This window comes from Oncorhynchus tshawytscha, linkage group LG06 (genome assembly GCF_018296145.1).
Source record: "Oncorhynchus tshawytscha isolate Ot180627B linkage group LG06, Otsh_v2.0, whole genome shotgun sequence".
NCBI classification, from domain to species: domain Eukaryota; kingdom Metazoa; phylum Chordata; class Actinopteri; order Salmoniformes; family Salmonidae; genus Oncorhynchus; species Oncorhynchus tshawytscha.
Window position 1 is genome coordinate 41,633,163 of NC_056434.1, and position 19,493 is coordinate 41,652,655.

Genomic DNA, 19,493 nt, shown 5'->3' on the forward strand with positions numbered 1-19,493 from the left:
CTTTTGGTAATGTACTGTATATGTGGCATACCTGTTATGGACAATAAAGACCAACACGAACATCAACAGTGGGCAGCCATCCTATCACCTCTGACCAAAGAACATCAGCCGTCATCTTGTTAATTTCCCCACAATTCTACATGTAGAATCACCACCCTCTTTGACACTCAGCAGGTGATCTACTGTGCACAGTCAACGTTTGTGTTGGTCTGACTCATCCTTTAGTGAAAAAAGGAGAAAAGGTTTGAGAAAATCTACCCAAAGGGGAGTAACACATGACTTTTTCCACAAAATCTTTTATTTTCCTTCCAGTTTACAACAATGTTTATTCTGACATAAAGCTGGTCACAGAGGTGGGCATTAGGCAGGTACAAGGGGATTGGGGACAATAAAGGGCAGTCAGCATATGACCCTGTGTAGAATAATCGTAGAAAATAAAAAAAGGAAAAAAATAAATGACACAGAGCATGTCGTTTTTAGCATAGCAGGCAAAATGATGGATCAAACAAATAGAGTGGTAAACCACTGGCCTTGTCAAGACACTGACACGAGAGCAACCACCATAAAATGAGCACCTAGGCAGTGTGGACTAGTGTAGTGCCATAATGTTGGAGGATGAGGGCTCTAAATAAACAACCTCTTGACTTAAATACATATTGCAATGAAGTGCTTACTTAGCAACAAAAGCTTGATGTTCCTTACAAGGCAGGTAAATGGTTAAGCGCAAGCGTCCTAAACAATGCTATGCTACTCTTACAGAGTACTGCCTCTTATAGAACAGTCCTACTGTAATAGATACCCTGTGTACTAACAGGAAAAGCATTATGAAAGAGAAGAATAAAGGCTTGAAGAGTGATGACAAAAGAAGAAGAGACATGGCAGATATTAGGGAGGGTTCACAGTCTGTCCAACTCAAAGTGCTGGCGTAGAACATCTATGTTAAAAAGGGGCCAGTCGTGTGAATCCTGGAGACTGGCTTTGCAGGGTCACTTCTGCTGCAGCCGGGCAGCTTTGAACTTGGACACCCGCTTAGGGGCCTCACGGGGGGCGTCGGGGGCCACCTCCTCCAGCTTCCGCTCTGGGATTGTGGGCAGAGCTGGAGGGACGATGGTTAGGTGGGGGATCGACAAGGGAATGGGCTCCTTCTCCACCACTGTGCATGAAAAGGCCTGGATGATCAACAAAACATTTTTATCAGGAGGTGGTTAATGAGAGGCTGTAGAGCTGGGCAGTGCACAGACAAACAACTTGTTCAAGGTGTATCCCTATTCAACATTCAAAGATCATGATTCGAAAAACAAATCAGCAGAGGACCACGGTCGTATTCATTAGGGCCTGCAACGGAAAATGAATGTTTTTTATTGCATAAGATGTTCAGGTAGTCCCTCTGTCAGTTGTCTTCCGTTTACTGTCTAATGAACATGACCCAGCTGAGTTTTACCTCGAAGCGTCTGGTGGGGTGTAGAGGGTTCCCGGTGGGGCTGTCCTCCTCGGTGATGCCGTCGCTGGTGTCGCTGCATGTGTTCTCGTCGTGGCTCAGGGTGCGTCCGAACGTCCTGCGCTCTTCGAAGTCGGCAGCGCTGCTCTCGCTGGTGTCGCTACATCCGCTGTTCTCTCTGCTCCGGGACTTTAGGATGGACTTCCTGGGGATGGGCTCGCCATTCTTCACATCCACAAACAACCTGACAAAAGTCCACAAACATAGGCCTAGTCAGGCATTATACCCAATCAGATCGCAGAACTTGTTAATTGACAGACACCATACCGAATCAGAACAAAGTACCTGGAAACATTCAGAGTAAATAACATTTAATATATGCCAATACATTGGACCCAAAATGTTGCTAATAGGTATGCCAACCAAGAACTAGATAAGTGATGTGTAGTGTGGGTTTACCTGTAGATGTCTGTGGGCGTGGTGATGTTGTGGAGCCCGTGGTGAGAGTGACCATTGCTGGTGCCGATCTTCTTTTTCCTCTTGGCTTGCTGCTTCTGTTCCTTCAGCTCACTGAACTTCAACATGGTGTTCTTCCCTGTGTTTATCCTCACCTGGAAATGAAGTGACAGACAGAGAGAAAAATGTAGTACATTGATTTACATGACTCAAATAACATAATTGACGACATTGTTGACTGTTGACTGCATTGAGTTTAATACGATTTATAAAACACTGACCTTCTTGGGTTCCACCGTATGAGAGAAATAGATGGTAGGCAAACCGTTGCCTTCCTCCTCCTCTCCCTTGTCTTCCTCCTCCTCCTTCTCCCTGTCCCTGGTTGTACCGTTAAATTGGCCACTGTTGTGAGGCACAGTCATCTTGCCTTCACTCCTCTCGTCATGTCCGTTGACGCGATGATGGCCGCCACCATCTCCCTCCTTCTCTTCCTCAGAGGAGGATGTTGTGTCGTCATTGCCGTTGGTGTCTGCACTTCCAAAGTGTCTGAAAACAAATCAAAACAAGGCATCATGAGAAATCTAATCTTCACTTTTGCAATGAAACACAGGTGTGAAGGTGGGAAGAGTGCCCTGAATCACTTAATGTGAAAGTCCATGTGTTTTGTGTGCGTGAGTGTGTGTGCGTGTGCAACTCTACCGGTCATGCTCCTCCTCAAGCTTCTCTTTTGCTTCCAGCTCATCCAGTCTGGCCCACAGCTCCTCCTCGGACAGCACTCCTCTCCTACTCCCTCCATCTCCACCGCCCTCCTCCTCCTCCTCCATCTTCACAACAGCCTCCATTTTGGGCTTAGTGTGGGGCTTAAGGGCCACACGCTGCTTTCCTTTGCTTACAAATTCTTCAATACTTTCAACCTCTTCTCTGATGTCCACATAGTCCCCTTTAGCCTGAGGAAACAGAAGGGTAAAAGCCAGCGTGTTAACAATATCTGCTCATACAAATTGCTTTATCTGCACAGAGGAGTTGTCTATCAGATACGCTGGCTGAAGAGGATCCTCAAAGCTCTTTGTTTTCACTGTAATTACACTTTTTTATATTTAACCTTTATTTAACTGGGCAAGTCAGTTTAGAACAAATTCCTATTGACAATGACGGCCAACCAGAAGGCAAAAGGCCGGGGGCTGGGATTAAAAATAAAAATATAGGACAACACACACATCACGACAAGAGAGACATCACAACACTACATAAAGAGAGACCTAAGACAACAACACAGCATGGTAGCAACTAGAGGTCGACCGATTATGATTTTTCAACGCCGATACCGATACCAATTATTGGAGGACCAAAAAAAGCCGATGCCGATTAATCGGCCGATTTTTTTATATGTAATAATGACAATTACAACAATACTGAATTAACCTTAATATAAAACATCAATAAGCCTCAAATAAATAATGAAACAGGTTCAATTTGGTTTAAATAATGCAAAAACAAAGTGTTGGGAGAAGAAAGTAATATGTGCCATGTAAAATGTGTGCCATGTAAAAAAGCTAACATTTAAGTTCCTTGCTCAGAACATGAGAACATATGAAAGTTGGTGGTTCCTTTTAACATGAGACTTCAATATTCCAAGGTAAGAGGTTTAAGGTTGTAGTTAATATAGTATTTATAGGACTATTTCTCTCTATACCATTCATATTTCATATACCTTTGACTATTGGATGTTCTTATAGGCACTATAGTATTGCCAGTGTAACAGTATAGCTTCCGTCCCCCTCCTTGCCCCTACCTGGGCTCGAACCAGGAACACATAGACAACAGCCACACTCGAAGCATCGTTACCCATCGCTCCACAAAAGCCACGGCCCTTGCAGCGCAAGGGGAATAACTACTCCAAATCTAAAAGTGAGTGACATTTGAAACAGTATTAGCACACACCCAGCTAACTAGCTAGCCATTGCACATTGGTAACACCAGCCATTAGGCTGATAGGCTTGAAGTCATAAACAGCGCTGTGCTTCCGAAAAGCTGCTGGCAAAACGCACAAAAGTGCTGTTTGAATGAATGATTACGGGCCTGCTGCTGCTCAGTCATACTGCTCTATCAAATCAGACTTAATTATAACATAACACACAGAAATACGAGCCTTTGGTCATTAATATGATTGAATAGTGAAATACGGAACCGTTCGGTATTTGATCTAATGGGTGGCATCCCTAAGTCTAAATATTCTTGTTACATTGCACAACCTTCAATGTATGTCATAATTACGTAAAATTCTGGCAAATTAGTTCGCAATGAGCCAGGCAGCCCAACTGTTGCATATACCCTGACTCTGCATGCAATGAACACAAGAGAAATGACACAATTTCACCTGGTTAATATTGCCTGCTAAACTGGATCAGTAGTTAGAACTAGTCATTATGATTGATTGTTTTTTATAAGATAAGTTTAATGCTAGCTAGCAATTTACCTTGGCTTCTACTACATTCGCGTAACAGGCAGGCTACTCGTGGAGTGCAATGGTTAGAGCGTTGGACTAGTTAACTGTGCGGTTGGAAGATTGGAACCCCTGAGCTGACAAGGTGAAAATCTGTCGTTCTGCCCCTGAACAAGGCAGTTAACCCACAGTTCCTAGGCAGTCATTGAAAATAAGAATGTGTTCTTAACTGACTTGCCTAGTTAAATGAAAGGTATAAAAAAAGCAAGCAATGGGAACCTCCCCAGAGAGCAGAGACAGGTTAAAAATGTCAGATAGGCTTGGCGATGATAAGGGCAGCAACCTTAAAGAAAAAAGGATCTAAACATCAGACCCAGATGTTTTTTGGGGTTGAAGTTTAAGGATCCCCTTTAGCACCTCGGACTCAGTGGCTGCGGTCCAAACACTTAGAAGACACACCCTATCCCCTCAGCCCTCAAATTAAGTGGACACTTCCGATGATGTATGACGAGTATACACTTGCTGGTCGAGGGAGGCAGAATTTTTTATTTTTTTAAATAGACCACCCTTGACCGGAAATTCGTCACTTGTTCATCCCGCGATGATTGCCTTTTCAGCCACCGGTAATTTGTGGGTGCTTTAAATGCACAGTCAATTATGATTGCATGTCTACTTATATTAAATAAATAATTATTAATATACACTACTGTTCAAAAGTTTTGGGTCACTGCATCCGTTATGGGTCAAACGACCAACCCTCATCACTGTCAAACGCTCCCTAAAACACTTCTGCGAGCAGGCCTTTCTAATTGACCTGGCCCGGGTATCCTGGAAGGATATTGACCTCATCCTGTCAGTAGAGGATGCCTGGTTGTTCTTCAATAGTGCCTTCCTCACGATCTTAAATAAGCACGCCCCTTTCATTTTTTTTTTATTACTCCAGACCTGACTGCCCTTGACCAGCACAAAAACATCCTGTGGCACACTGCACTAGCTTTGAATAGTGCAAACGATATGCAACTTTTCAGGGAAGTCAGGAACCAATATACACAGTCAGTTAGGAAAGCAAAGGCTAGCTTTTTCAAACAGAAATTTGCATCCTGCAGCACTAATTCCAAAATGTTTTGGGACACTGTATAGTCCATGGAGAATAAGAGTACCTCCTCCCAGCTGCCCACTGCACTGAGGCTAGGAAACACTGTCACCACCGATAATTCCACGATAATCTAGAATTTCAATAAGTATTTCTCTATAGCTGGCTACGCTTTCTACCTGGCTACCCCAACCCCAGTCAACAGCTCTGCACCACCCGCAGCAACTGGCCCAAGCCCCCCCTTCACCCAAATCCAGACAGCTGATGTTCTGAAAGAGCTGCAAAAATCTGGATCCCTACAAATCAGCTGGGCTAGACAATCTGGACCCTCTCTGCCTAAAAATATCCGCCTCCATTGTCACAACCCCGATCTATTTCATATCGTCTGAGATTCCTAAAGATTGGAAAGCGGCCACGGTCATCCCACTCTTCAAAGGCGGAGACACTCTAGTCCCAAACTGCTACAGACCTATATCTATCCTACCCTGCCTTTCTAAAGCCTTCGAAAGACAAGTGAACAAACAGATCACAGACCATCTCGAATCCCAGCGTACCTTCTCCGCTATGCAGTCCTGTTTCCCAGCTGGTCACAGGTGCACCTCAGCCACGCTCAAGGTCCTAAACGATATCATAACCACCATTGATGAAAAACAGTACTGTGCAGCTTCGACTCAAACACCTCGTTCTTATCGGCAGACTCAACAGCCTTGGTTTCTCAAATGACTGCCTCGCCTGGTTCACCAACTACTTCTCAGACAGGGTTCAGTGTGTCAAATCGGAGGGCCTGTTGTCCGGACCTCTGGCAGTCTCTATGGGGGTGCCACAGGGTTCAATTCTCAGGCCGACTCTTTTCTCTGTATATATCAATGATTTCGCTCTTGCTGCGGGTGATTCTTTGATCCACCTTTACACAGATGACACCATTCTGTATATATCTGGCCCTTCTTTGGACACTGTTAACAACCCTCCAAACGAGCTTCAATGCCATACAACACTCCTTCCGTGGCCTCCAACTGCTCTTAAATGCAAGTAAAACTAAATGCATACTCTTCAACCGATCGCTGCCCGCACCCGCCCGTCCGCCTAGCATCACTACTCTGGACAGTTCTGACTTAGAATATGTGGCTCACTATAAATACCTAAGTGTCTGGCTAGACTGTAAACTCTCCTTCCACTCATATTAAGCATCTCCAATCATTAAAAAAAAATCTAGAATCGGCTTCCTATTTCGCAACAAAGCCTCCTTCACTTATGCTGCCAAACATACCCTCGTAAAACAGACTATCCTGCCGATCCTTGACTTCGGCGATGTCATTTACAAAATAGCCTTTTTTCAACAGTGAAGCAACTCCGGGATGCTGGCCTTCTAGGCAGAGTTGCAAAGAAAAATACATATCTTAGACTGGCCAATAAAAAAAAGATTAAGATGGTCAAAAGAACACAGACACTGGACAGAGGAACTCTGCCTATAAGGCCAGCATCCCGGGGTCACCTCTTCACTGTTGATGTTGAGACTGGTGTTTTGCGGGTATTATTTAATGAAGCTGCCAGTTTCTCAAACTAGAAACTCTAATGTACTTGTCCTCTTGTGCACCGGAGCCTCCCACTCCTCTTTCTATTCTGGTTAGAGCCCATTTGCCCTGTTCTGTGAAGGGAGTAGTACACAGCATTTTACAAGATCTTCAGTTTCTTAACACTTTCTCGCATGGAATAGCCTTCATTTCTCAGAACAAGTATAGACTGATGAGTTTCAGAAGAAAGTTCTTTGTTTCTGGCCATTTTGAGCATGTAATAGAACCCACAAATGCTGATGCTCCAGATACTCAACTAGTCTAAAGTAGGCCAGTTGTATTGCTTCTTTAATCAGAACAACAGTTTCCAGCTGTGCTAACATAATTACAAAAAAGGGTTTTCTAATGATCAGTTAGCCTTTTAAAATGATAAGCTTGGATTAGCTAACACACCGTGCCATTGGCACACAGGAGTGATGGTTGCTGATCATTTTATTTCACCTTTATTTAACCAGGTAGGCAAGTTGAGAACAAGTTCTCATTTACAATTGCAACCTGGCCAAGATAATGGGCCTCTGTATGTCTATGTAGATATTTGATTATTATTTTTAAAAATTATCTGCCATTTCCAGCTACAATAGTCATTTACAACATTAACAATGTCTACACTGTATTTCTGATCAATTTGATGTTATTTTAAATGGACAAATATATTTTTGGGTTTTCTTTCAAAAAACAAGGATATTTTTAGCCTGTTAGGTTAGGGGGCAGCATGTCACTTTTTGATGAATTGCGTGTCCAAACTGAACTGCCTCCTACTCTGTCCCAGATTCTAAAACTGTTTGAATGATGTCTGAGTATAACAGAACTCATTTGGCAAGCGAAGAGAGAGAAGAGAAGAAGAAATCCAAACAGGAAGTGAGAAGTCGAATTTCAAAACAGAGCCTATTTAAATCCCTGATAGTTATGGATGTGCCTGCACTTCCCAGGGCTTCCACTAAATGTCACCATCTTTAGATCCTAGTTTTAAGATTATACTATAAAGGAGGGGCTCATGAGACCCCTTTTAGTGAGTGTTCTGTTAGAGCGCCTCAGTCTCATGAAGCGCGCTCCCGAGAGAGTATCCTCTCGTTCCAGGGATTTTATTCAGACAATGAAATTCTCCGGTTGGAACCTTATTGATGATATATGTTAAAAACATCCTAAAGATTGAGTGCAGACATGTTCTGACTTGTTTCTACGACCTGTAAAGGAACTTTTTGAGTTTTTGTCATGGAGGAAATGGTCGCGCCTCCATGAAGATGGATTACTGGGCTGAACACGCTAACAACAGGTGGCTAAATGATGGGCTTTATGGAACAAATCAGTCATTTATTGTTGAACTGGGATTTTTTCTAACTAATATTGACTCCAAGATGGCGGGAATTGTCTAACTGTTTATAAGCAGGTACTGAGCTCCGTTCTCAGATTATGATTTTCCGTAAAGTCTTTTGGAAATCTGGCACAGTGGTTGCATAGAGGATCAGTCTCTCTGTAATTCTGTGAATAACACTTGCATCTTTTATCAATGTTTATTATGAGTATTTCTGGGAAAATCACTGGATGTTTTGGAATCAAAATATTACTGCACGTAATGCGCCAATGTAAACTGAGCTTTTTGGATATAAATATGCACATTCTCAAACAAAACACATGTATTGTGTAACATTATGTCCTATGAGTGTCATCTGATGAAGATCAAAGGTTAGTGATTAATTTTATCTATATTTCTGCTTTTTGTGACTCCTCTCTTTAGCTGGAAAATGGCTGTGTGTTTTTGTGACTTCACCTAACAATCATGTGGTGCTTTCGCTGTAAATCAGTTTTGAAATCAGACAACATGGGTAGATAAACATCTTGTTAATCTTTTATTTGCTGTATTGGACTTGTTCATGTGTGAAAGTTACATATTTATAAAAAATATTTTTGAATTTCGCGCGCTGCCTTTTCAGCGGAATGTTGAGGTGGGGTTCCGCTAGCGGAACGCTTGGCCTAGACAGGCTAAGTGACCCCAAACTTTTGAATAGTAGTGTTCGCCTACTGTATGATAACAAATTAATTAGCTAACTGTCATTAACCCGCCTAGCTGTAACTTCTGAAGAAGGAAACATTTTTATTTCTACAATTTCCAAAAGATAACCAAACAAAAACATATTTACGAGACGCGTTTGTGCCATCATGTGCATTAGTCAAATAAATCAAATCAAATCAAATTTTATTTGTCACATAAACATGGTTAGCAGATGTTAATGCGAGTGTAGCGAAATGCTTGTGCTTCTAGTTCCGACAATGCAGTAATAACGAGCAAGTAATCTAACTAACAATTCCAAAAAAACTACTGTCTTATACACAGTGTAAGGGGATAAAGAATATGTACATAAGGATATATGAATGAGTGATGGTACAGAGCAGCATAGGCAAGATACAGTAGATGATATCGAGTACAGTATATACATATGAGATAAGTATGTAAACCAAGTGGCATAGTTAAAGTGGCTAGTGATACATGTATTACATAAGGATGCAGTAGATGATATAGAGTACAGTATCAACGTATGCATATGAGATGAACAATGTAGGGTAAGTAACATTATATAAGGTAGCATTGTTTAAAGTGGCTAGTGATATATTTACATCATTTCCCATCAATTCCCATGATTAAAGTGGCTGGAGTAGAGTCAGTGTCATTGACAGTGTGTTGGCAGTAGCCACTCAATGTTAGTGGTGGCTGTTTAACAGTCTGATGGCCTTGAGATAGAAGCTGTTTTTCAGTCTCTCGGTCCCAGCTTTGATGCACCTGTACTGACCTCGCCTTCTGGATGACAGCGGGGTGAACAGGCAGTGGCTCGGGTGGTTGATGTCCTTGATGATCTTTATGGCCTTCCTGTAGCATCGGGTGGTGTAGGTGTCCTGGAGGGCAGGTAGTTTGCCCCCGGTGATGCGTTGTGCAGACCTCACTACCCTCTGGAGAGCCTTACGGTTGAGGGCGGTGCAGTTGCCGTACCAGGCGGTGATACAGCCTGACAGGATGCTCTCGATTGTGCATCTGTAGAAGTTTGTGAGTGCTTTTTGTGACAAGCCGAATTTCTTCAGCCTCCTGAGGTTGAAGAGGCGCTGCTGCGCCTTCCTCACGATGCTGTCTGTGTGAGTGGACCAATTCAGTTTGTCTGTGATGTGTATGCCGAGGAACTTAAAACTTGCTACCCTCTCCACTACTGTTCCATCGATGTGGATGGGGGGGTGTTCCCTCTGCTGTTTCCTGAAGTCCACAATCATCTCCTTAGTTTTGTTGACGTTGAGTGTGAGGTTATTTTCCTGACACCACACTCCGAGGGCCCTCACCTCCTCCCTGTAGGCCGCCTCGTCGTTGTTGGTAATCAAGCCTACCACTGTTGTGTCGTCCGCAAACCTGATGATTGAGTTGGAGGCGTGCATGGCCACGCAGTCGTGGGTGAACAGGGAGTACAGGAGAGGGCTCAGAACGCACCCTTGTGGGGCCCCAGTGTTGAGGATCAGCGGGGAGGAGATGTTGTTGCCTACCCTCACCACCTGGGGGCGGCCCGTCAGGAAGTCCAGTACCCAGCTGCACAGGGCGGAGTCGAGACCCAGGGTCTCGAGCTTGATGACGAGCTTGGAGGGTACTATGGTGTTGAATGCCGAGCTGTAGTCGATGAACAGCATTCTCACATAGGTATTCCTCTTGTCCAGATGGGTTAGGGCAGTGCGGTTGAGATTGCATCGTCTGTGGACCTATTTGGGCGGTAAGCAAATTGGAGTGGGTCAAGGGTGTCAGGTAGGGTGGAGGTGATATGGTCCTTGACTAGTCTCTCAAAGCACTTCATGATGACGGATGTGAGTGCTACGGGGCGGTAGTCGTTTAGCTCAGTTACCTTAGCTTTCTTGGGAACAGGAACAATGGTGGCCCTCTTGAAGCATGTGGGAACAGCAGACTGGTATAGGGATTGATTGAATATGTCCGTAAACACACCGGCCAGCTGGTCTGTGCATGCTCTGAGGGCGCGGCTGGGGATGCCGTCTGGGCCTGCAGCCTTGCGAGGGTTAACACGTTTAAATGTCTTACTCACTTCGGCTGCAGTGAAGGAGAGACCGCATGTTTCCGTTGCAGGCCGTGTCAGTGGCACTGTATTGTCCTCAAAGCGGGCAAAAAAGTTATTTAGTCTGCCTGGGAGCAAGACATCCTGGTCCGTGACTGGGCTGGGTTTCTTCCTGTAGTCCGTGATTGACTGTAGACCCTGCCACATGCCTCTTGTGTCTGAGCCGTTGAATTGAGATTCTACTTTGTCTCTGTACTGGCGCTTAGCTTGTTTGATAGCCTTGCGGAGGGAATAGCTGCACTGTTTGTATTCAGTCATGTTACCAGACACCTTGCCCTGATTAAAAGCAGTGGTTCGTGCCTTCAGTTTCACACGAATGCTGCCATCAATCCACGGTTTCTGGTTAGGGAATGTTTTAATCGTTGCTATGGGAACGACATCTTCAACGCACGTTCTAATGAACTCGCACACCGTATCAGCGTATTCGTCAATGTTGTTGTCTGACGCAATACGAAACATCTCCCAGTCCACGTGATGGAAGCAGTCTTGGAGTGTGGAGTCAGCTTGGTCGGACCAGCGTTGGACAGACCTCAGCGTGGGAGCTTCTTGTTTTAGTTTCTGTCTGTAGGCAGGGATCAACAAAATGGAGTCGTGGTCAGCTTTTCCGAAAGGGGGCGGGGCAGGGCCTTATATGCGTCGCGGAAGTTAGAGTAACAATGATCCAGGGTCTTTCCACCCCTGGTTGCGCAATCGATATGCTGATAAAATTTAGGGAGTCTTGTTTTCAGATTAGCCTTGTTAAAATCCCCAGCTACAATGAATGCAGCCTCCGGATAAATCGTTTCCAGTTTGCAGAGAGTTAAATAAAGTTCGTTCAGAGCCATCGATGTGTCTGCTTGGGGGGGAATATATACGGCTGTGATTATAATCGAAGAGAATTCTCTTGGTAGCAAAATGTTTAACTTATTTGCATTCGTTTTAACTTACACTTGTATGTTGACTTCTCCATTAATGTTGTTTTTAAGTTTTCACAGACTTAGCGGATGTACAATCAGCGCAAACTATGTTATGGGGAGTTTCAGGCCCCGGAGTGAACATAATTATACATTCACAAAGCCGACTAAAAACGAGGGCTGAGGGCCTTACGTTGCAAACTTCCCTTGCTTGGCTAATCATTTGGACCACCCTCCAAGATGGCGACAGGGATTCCCCCAAGGCCATAAGTGGACGAGGGTGTGTCTTTTAAGTGTTTGGACCGCAGCCAGTGACCACCTGCAGGGAGAAACTTTGTAGCGGGGCAAGAGAAAAAGAGGGAGGAGCATCGGGGATAGTCGCATTAGAATGGGTGGGAGATGAGGAAATGTTGGATGGAAAAGGAGGCATGACTGTGTCAAATAGGAATCCTGCCTTAATGAAGTGGTGATTAAAGAGCTCAGCCATGTGCTCCTTACCAGTAACAACCACATCATGAACATTAAGGGACATGCCCTATCTCAGCTCGCTGGTCACCATAGCAAAACCCACTCGTAGCACACGCTCCAGCAGGTATATCTCACTGGTCACCCCCAAAGCCAATTCCTCCTTTGGTCGCCTTTCCTTCCAGTTCTCTGCTGCCACTGACTGGAACGAACTGCAAAAATTACTGAAGCTGGAGATTCCCATCTCCCTCACTAGCTTTAAGAACCAGCTGTCATAGCAGCTCACAGATCACTGCACCTGTTCATAGCCCATCTGTATACAGCCCATCTATCTACCTCATTCCCATACTGTATTTATTTTGCTCCTTTTGTACCACAGTATCTCTACTTGCACATCTACCATTCCAGTGTTTAATTGCCATATTGTAATTACTTCGCCACCATGGCCTATTTATTGCCTTAACTCCCTTATTTGCACTCACTGTATATATACTTTGTTTTCTTTTTTCCTACTGTATTATTGACTGTATGTTTTGATCATTCCATGTGTAACTCTGTGTTGTTGTATGTGTCGAACTGCTATGCTTTATCTTGGCCAGGTCGCAGTTGCAAATGAGAACTTATTTTCAACTAGCTTACCTGGTTAAATAAAGGTGAAATTAATAAATAAAAAATGGGCAGATGTGAGGAGGAGGATTTATTCTCCAGGTCTTTAACCTTTTTCCAGAACTTCTTGGGGTTAGACCCACAGAGAGAGAACTGCTCCTTAAAGTAACTAACTTTGGCCTTCTGGATAGCCTCAGTGCACTATTTCTAATTTGCCTGAACGAGAGCCAGTCAGCCTGAGTATGCGTGTGCCGAGCGATTTGCCAAATGGAATTATTGAGGTGGAGTAACTCTGCCAGATCAAGGTCGAACCAGGGGCTGAACTTGTTTTTAATTCTCATTTTCTTCATGTACCTGTTAACAATACCACTGAAAATATCAAAGAACGGTCCAAGAGTCTTCGACAGAGGTGATCAAGCTGATTCTATACCAATTTACAGAGGCCAAGTCATGAAGGAAGGCTTGCTCATTAAAGTTTTTTTAGCAAGCGTCTATGACAAATCAGGACAGGCCCGTTTCACTGAGCAGCCATTGCGAACACAGGCTGTAAAACAGTGATCACTAGGGTCATTACAGGAAACACCAGACCGATACGTATCAGGATTATTTGTAAGGATAACATCAAGGAGAGTAGCCTTTTCTGAGGGTTTGGAGTCATACCTTCTGGGATTGGTAATAATCTGGGAAAGATTTAGAGAGTCCCATTGCTTTAAGACTTGGTCATGTGGTTTAAGAATGTCCCAGTTTAGGTCACCTAGCAGGACAAATTCAGACTTAGTGTAAGGTGCCAGGTGAGAGCTTGGGCATTTAGGGTAGAGGCCGGTGCTGATGGTGGCCGATAACACCCAGCAACAGTCAACAAAGAGTTATTTGAAAGTTTAATGCGTAAAACCAGAAAATCAAATTGTTTGGGGACAGAATTGGTGGTGACAACCAAACACTGAAGGTGTTCCTTGGTAAAGACTGCCACTCCACCACCTTTGGAAGATCTGTCTTGCCAAAAAAGTTTATAACCAGAAAGGTTAACATCAGTGTTCAAAACACTGTTTCTTAACCATGTCTAAGTAATGACCAACAAGTCTAGTCTGGAGCTGTGAACACACACTTTTAGGTAATAAGCTTCTAGTGTTAATGTGCAGAAAACCCAGGCTTTTTACAAGAGCAGAAGTCAGTGAAGCAAATATCGGAACACAAATCAGAATTGGGGCTAGCAACAGTAGATGGGCCAGGGTGTACATGCACATTTCCAGATATAATCAGCAATAACACAATCAGGGCACGGCAGAGGACAGAGAGAGCTCTGCCATGTTGATTTAGAACATTTGAATATGCTTTAGATGGCACTTACGCCTGAGAGTTTTTCAAGATCCTCTGTGAACCCAACTCTGGCTTCAAAGTTCTTCTTCGTCTTGTGCAAGTCATCCAGCGCACTCCTTACATCTAAAAAAAAAAAAAAAAAAAAAAGACAAAAATTTGATTTGATATAATTTGAAAAACAAATTGTGTGATTAGTGTGGAATTGGACAAATGTGTGTGTAAAGGGTCAAGACATGCAGCTTGTGAACGTAGTCAGTAGAAAAGAGAAACAAAAACCACAGTATTCGGACCAGTAAGGGGTTAAATCCTGAACACACTGACAAAGGGAAAATGATGACACAAACAGTTCATAATATCTCATGCCCTCGGTGCTACTTCGGATCATTAAATCTTCACAACAATTAAACCCCCGTTTGCTAATGGCAGCAAAGGGCCCCGTCGTCATGGCGACGCCGAGCCCTCAAGCCGTACGTCTCCGAAACGTTGGGGAAAGGTCAAACACGGACAGCCTGACAACTCAGCGGGGCTGTTTGACAGGTCTCAGCCAGCCATGTTTGCATTATGGCACTTAGCTGTGTAAAATCAGCCTGGGCAGGGTCAGGGAGGGGTGGGCAGGGTTATGGCGCATTCACGCTTCGGTAGACATCAGTCTAATAAAGCTCCCATCACTATCACACATTGTTATTTAGGACGATTTGACACAATATTAAATAGCTTTTCGGGCGTAGGGTGAATACCAAAGAAAGCAAGGGGAAACTGCTTTCACTTACAAGGGTAAGAGAAAGAATGGCCAGCAGTGGAATAGACAGGAGGATTTTTAAGGCTGGACTGTTGTGACAAAATGATAGCAGAACATGGTCAAAAAGCCTTGAGTAACCAAACAATGGCTTTATCAATGTATAACATTCTGGTCACAATTCTACATTTTCAATAGTTAATTGCCCACCAGCAAGACTACAACAAATATAATAATCCAAGTATTCACAAAATGAGTAGCCATTCAACTTTCCTTGACAACACTGAGTGATCGCCTCTTTGTTTCTGACAGCAAGTCTATAACAACAGCCCCCTCTGCTGGGCAAATGGTTGGAGTGTTAAGACATTCATAATATGACCTCAATCTTTCACAATAAGCATAACCACTACCATACATACACAATTGACAAGTTAACTAATATTATAAAAATACTAGAGAAGTGAGTGTCAAAAGTTTTCCAAGGAATCATGGTATCTGAGAAAATTCTACATGGCTTCCAAAATAAACTCACGTTTCTTCCTGTGCTCCAAGAGCTTCTGGGCCTGCTTGGCAGAGCACTTGGCAAACCAGTTGTCTCCCAGTAGCACAGTGATCTCATTGGTATGGACCAGCTTCCCAGGCATGAATGCCAAAGGGCCAAATGGCACCTGTTACAGCAGAGAGGGGAGGAAAAAGGTTTTTAAAATAAATACTGCATTATTTAAGTTAAGTTCAAGTTTCACCTCGACTAAAATCATTTTTATATTACGGCAATTCAAACATGGTTCTGCATATTTTTCACAAACTGAAAGTGAAATTAAATAGCTGAAAGAAAAGGAGAGCATAAACTGGTAGTCAAAGATAAGGCCTTCCCTGCACACAACATATATACACACATCATAAGAGCTGTATTAATTGATGCGTGTTTCTTTCCAGATCAAGACAAGACAATTTATAATAAGGATGCATGGCCTAGGAATTCACTCTGACACATCTCATATAATAAACTTTAAATAAGCCCCTGCTATGGAAACTCTCCCCGTTGCATTTAATAAGAGAGAACGTACCATGATGTCATAGGACACCTCATCTGGAAGAGTTTTGAGTTGATTCTCAAGGGCTTCATAGTCACCTTTTACCTTCTCCCTGAAAGTCCAAAGATTTTAATTTGAGTAAAGTAACGGCACACAATGATCCACATGCCCTTCCTGGTCTATCGGCTATCCCAGAACTAATGTTTAGCCTATCTATGTACTATTAAGGACGTGGTGAGGGACTAGGTGTAACTAGTAATCTAGGAGCACAGTAGCATCATCATTTATGAGATTCTGTTTGACTCCTACGCCAGTCACTACGCGGAATTGCTACACAAAACTCACCAGTGCTGGATCTGAACTTCGCAGCCTTTCACCACCTGTTGTTGACAGAGTGACAATTCTATAGGTCAAACTTAGCATTTTTATTCTCAATTTTAAAAAAAAACTCTGAATAACCCCCTCCATTTTACAGTTCTTTACACTTACTCAATGTTGGGGAACAAATTCTCAGGAAGTTTAGGGTGTTTTGATTTAATAGCTGTCAAAGATTAATTGACAAAAGCTTTTCTGGAACTCACAGGATATACTTACACAGAAGCACCTACTTGGGGACAGGAAGAGGCATCTGTACACTTTACAGTGGATGTCATACTAGGAAGTAGCCTATAATACTACACTTTTGATAGGGGTATGAATTATGACGTTGTACCATGTATGCGGCAGATACAATTCTTTACTCAATACGACAGAAATTTAGCTAAGCATGCCTGGTCAACACTTAGGCCTGTTCCTATTTGAAAGTAGGCCTACAGTAAAGTTGCACCCTCCTTCATGAGTCAAATTCTACTGTAACACAACACGAACATTACTTTGCCAACTGACTAGCTTTACTTTTGTCCTGCATTGCATTGCCATGAATGCATGTTAATAAACATCCAATCAATGCCCAACACTGTGTATTGATATTCTTCGAACATTTAGATACGATTATACTAGCTCTAGCTAGCTATGGATGTTGAATCTAGGTCAGTGTTGAAAGGCCAGTAGTAAATTAGCTAACGTTAGGCCACACAAGGTAATGCTTGTGTGCATAAGTGTATGGTGAGTTCATTAAACTATCCTTCACGCATTGGGCAAGTACATTTGTTTATTTATGCATTATGCTTGCTGAAAAATATAATTCAACAGAGCAATTGGCAAACTTGACTTTGCATATTCGATGGTTGTAGTTAAAAAACATGGTTTGGCCAGGATCTAAGCTGAAATAAACAAGAAGCAACATGTGACCGCTGGCTCAAGGAAGCTTCTAGAAAAAGGTTGAACTAGCTAGAAAGTTTCCACGATGAATTACCTGTCGAAGATGCCACAAGCGCATAAATGAATATGCAACTAAATAGCTAGCTTGCAACATTCTGACAGAGAATGCACGCTAGGCGGTCTCATTTAATGAACATGTAAAACAATTTGATAATTATAACTCGACCGCGTGCATTGTCAGACAGAGCACGCACAATCCATCTAGCTCGTTTATTTTACCTTCTTATGCTCCACCCGAAGTCTGTCAACTCCTTGTAGGACCTCTATGTTCCTTTTATTTGTCTCAGCCATCTTCCCATGTAATAATCAAATGAAATGTGACGTTTGTGAATCCAAAACAATGCTCAGGGGTTGTAAGTCCTAAAGAAATGTTTATGAATACAATTGCAGGTATTCCTGAGACGCGTTTTCCTCTTATTCATCAAAGGGGCAGTGATAGATATCCAAGACTTCGGAAGTGAGACCATTTCACACTCTCATTTTAGGATTTCAGCATGATCTCAAAAATATCCACGTAATATAATCCTCGATGTTCAGCGTCCTCCTCATCGACCCTGCGCCATGTTCCCCTGTCTGTTTCCCGGTGTACTCTGGGTAAAATGCTCACTTTCACAACAATGCATGGACAGGATCACATTATGTAAGACTGTATCCAATAGGCTACATATGAACAGGATTTCCCTCTCTTGCAAGGGTATTAAATTAAACATATTTATATTTATTCCCCATCAAATGCTTTAATAACTTAATTTTAAACATTGAGTGTTTACCTTATATTGCAAATTATATCTCTAGTTACAGTTGTAAATTCACTAGTTACAGAGCTGAGACATATTTACAGAATAAAGAAACAATTCTCACTCAATAATATTATCCCATCAATCCAATTAGTATGATGACTGAGGTTGCAAAATTACTGTGATGATGGTCTTTTACATTCTTTGGCATAATGCAAAATCTAATAATCTATTTATAATGTTGCTCCAAGATGCACATGGTATAATTAATTGACCGGATGCTCTCATGATAGAGGACAGCAGTGTAGTTGGGAAGATTAATAGTCTGTCTTTGCAGAATTATATACAGTAAATTCAAATGGCACAATCTTAGCAAGAGGGCGGCACACAGGCTCAGAACTCTGAACACGGGAGATGTGTCAAAGAAGTCACATGTGTAAACACGCTGCCTGTTGACCACGTGGTCCACTGCGCTCTGTAGCGGCTCCGGAAGTCGAACGAAGTTGACCTGATCTTGGTCGTCACTAGTTACCACAGCCACAAAGTAAGAATTATGGCTAAACCCCGACTATTTCTACAATTTCTCTTCTTAAAATTTGATTTTAAACCTAACCTTAACCACACTGCTAACCTTATACCCAACCTTAAATTAAGACAAAAATATATATGTATTCATGAATTTCTAATATATAGACAATTTTACGTTGTGGCTGTGGTAACTAGTGACAACACCTGATCAGTCTGAGGTACATTTTTGCATCGTCTCCACTCCCAGTCATATCAAAGACAGTACTGTGGCCATGTCTTTGTAATTTGGGACAAGTAGGGTGATCCTAGATCTGTGTTTCAAAGACAACTTCTACCAGCAATGTTTATCAATCTAATTGATTAGAGATGTATGCTAATTTGATGTAGTTTGACTCCCAAAATGGGAATGTTTGAATAGCCTATTATTGAAAAAAACACATAAAATTAAATACTATCAAGCCAACACGATAAGGTCATTTTCAGACCTCTTCTTATTGGCACATCGCTCTCTGACGTTGTGGCTTTCCAGGAAATAAAACCAGTCGATTCATTTCCTGTGACAAGGAAGGAATTCGATTAATGCCCCGGGTACGCCGGGTTAGTGCTGATCGCATTCGTTTTGAAACTGGGCTGCCTCCTGGTGGTGAGCCGGGTGAAACGGTCAAATCACACGGTGAAGTCCTCTGAAAACAAAAGTGAAGTATATTAAGCACGTGGATTAATGAGTTAGGATTCAGTGTTTTCACATGCAAAAGTGTTATA

At 42.8% G+C, this 19,493-nt stretch overlaps 1 protein-coding gene across 1 annotated transcript; it reads right to left on the bottom strand.

Moving 5' to 3' along the window:
* Positions 1-276: 276 nt before the first annotated feature.
* On the bottom strand, positions 277-18,067 carry LOC112252552 (unconventional prefoldin RPB5 interactor 1). The gene is made up of 10 exons (XM_024423861.2): positions 17,686-18,067; positions 16,492-16,526; positions 16,180-16,258; positions 15,645-15,780; positions 14,408-14,499; positions 2,594-2,841; positions 2,176-2,440; positions 1,898-2,049; positions 1,442-1,682; positions 277-1,169 (listed from the first exon to the last, which is right to left on the bottom strand). The coding sequence occupies exons 1-10, from the start codon at positions 17,755-17,757 to the stop codon at positions 987-989; spliced, it is 1,503 nt and encodes a 500-aa protein (XP_024279629.1). The 5' UTR covers positions 17,758-18,067; the 3' UTR covers positions 277-986.
* Between the last annotated feature and the right edge of the window lie 1,426 nt (positions 18,068-19,493).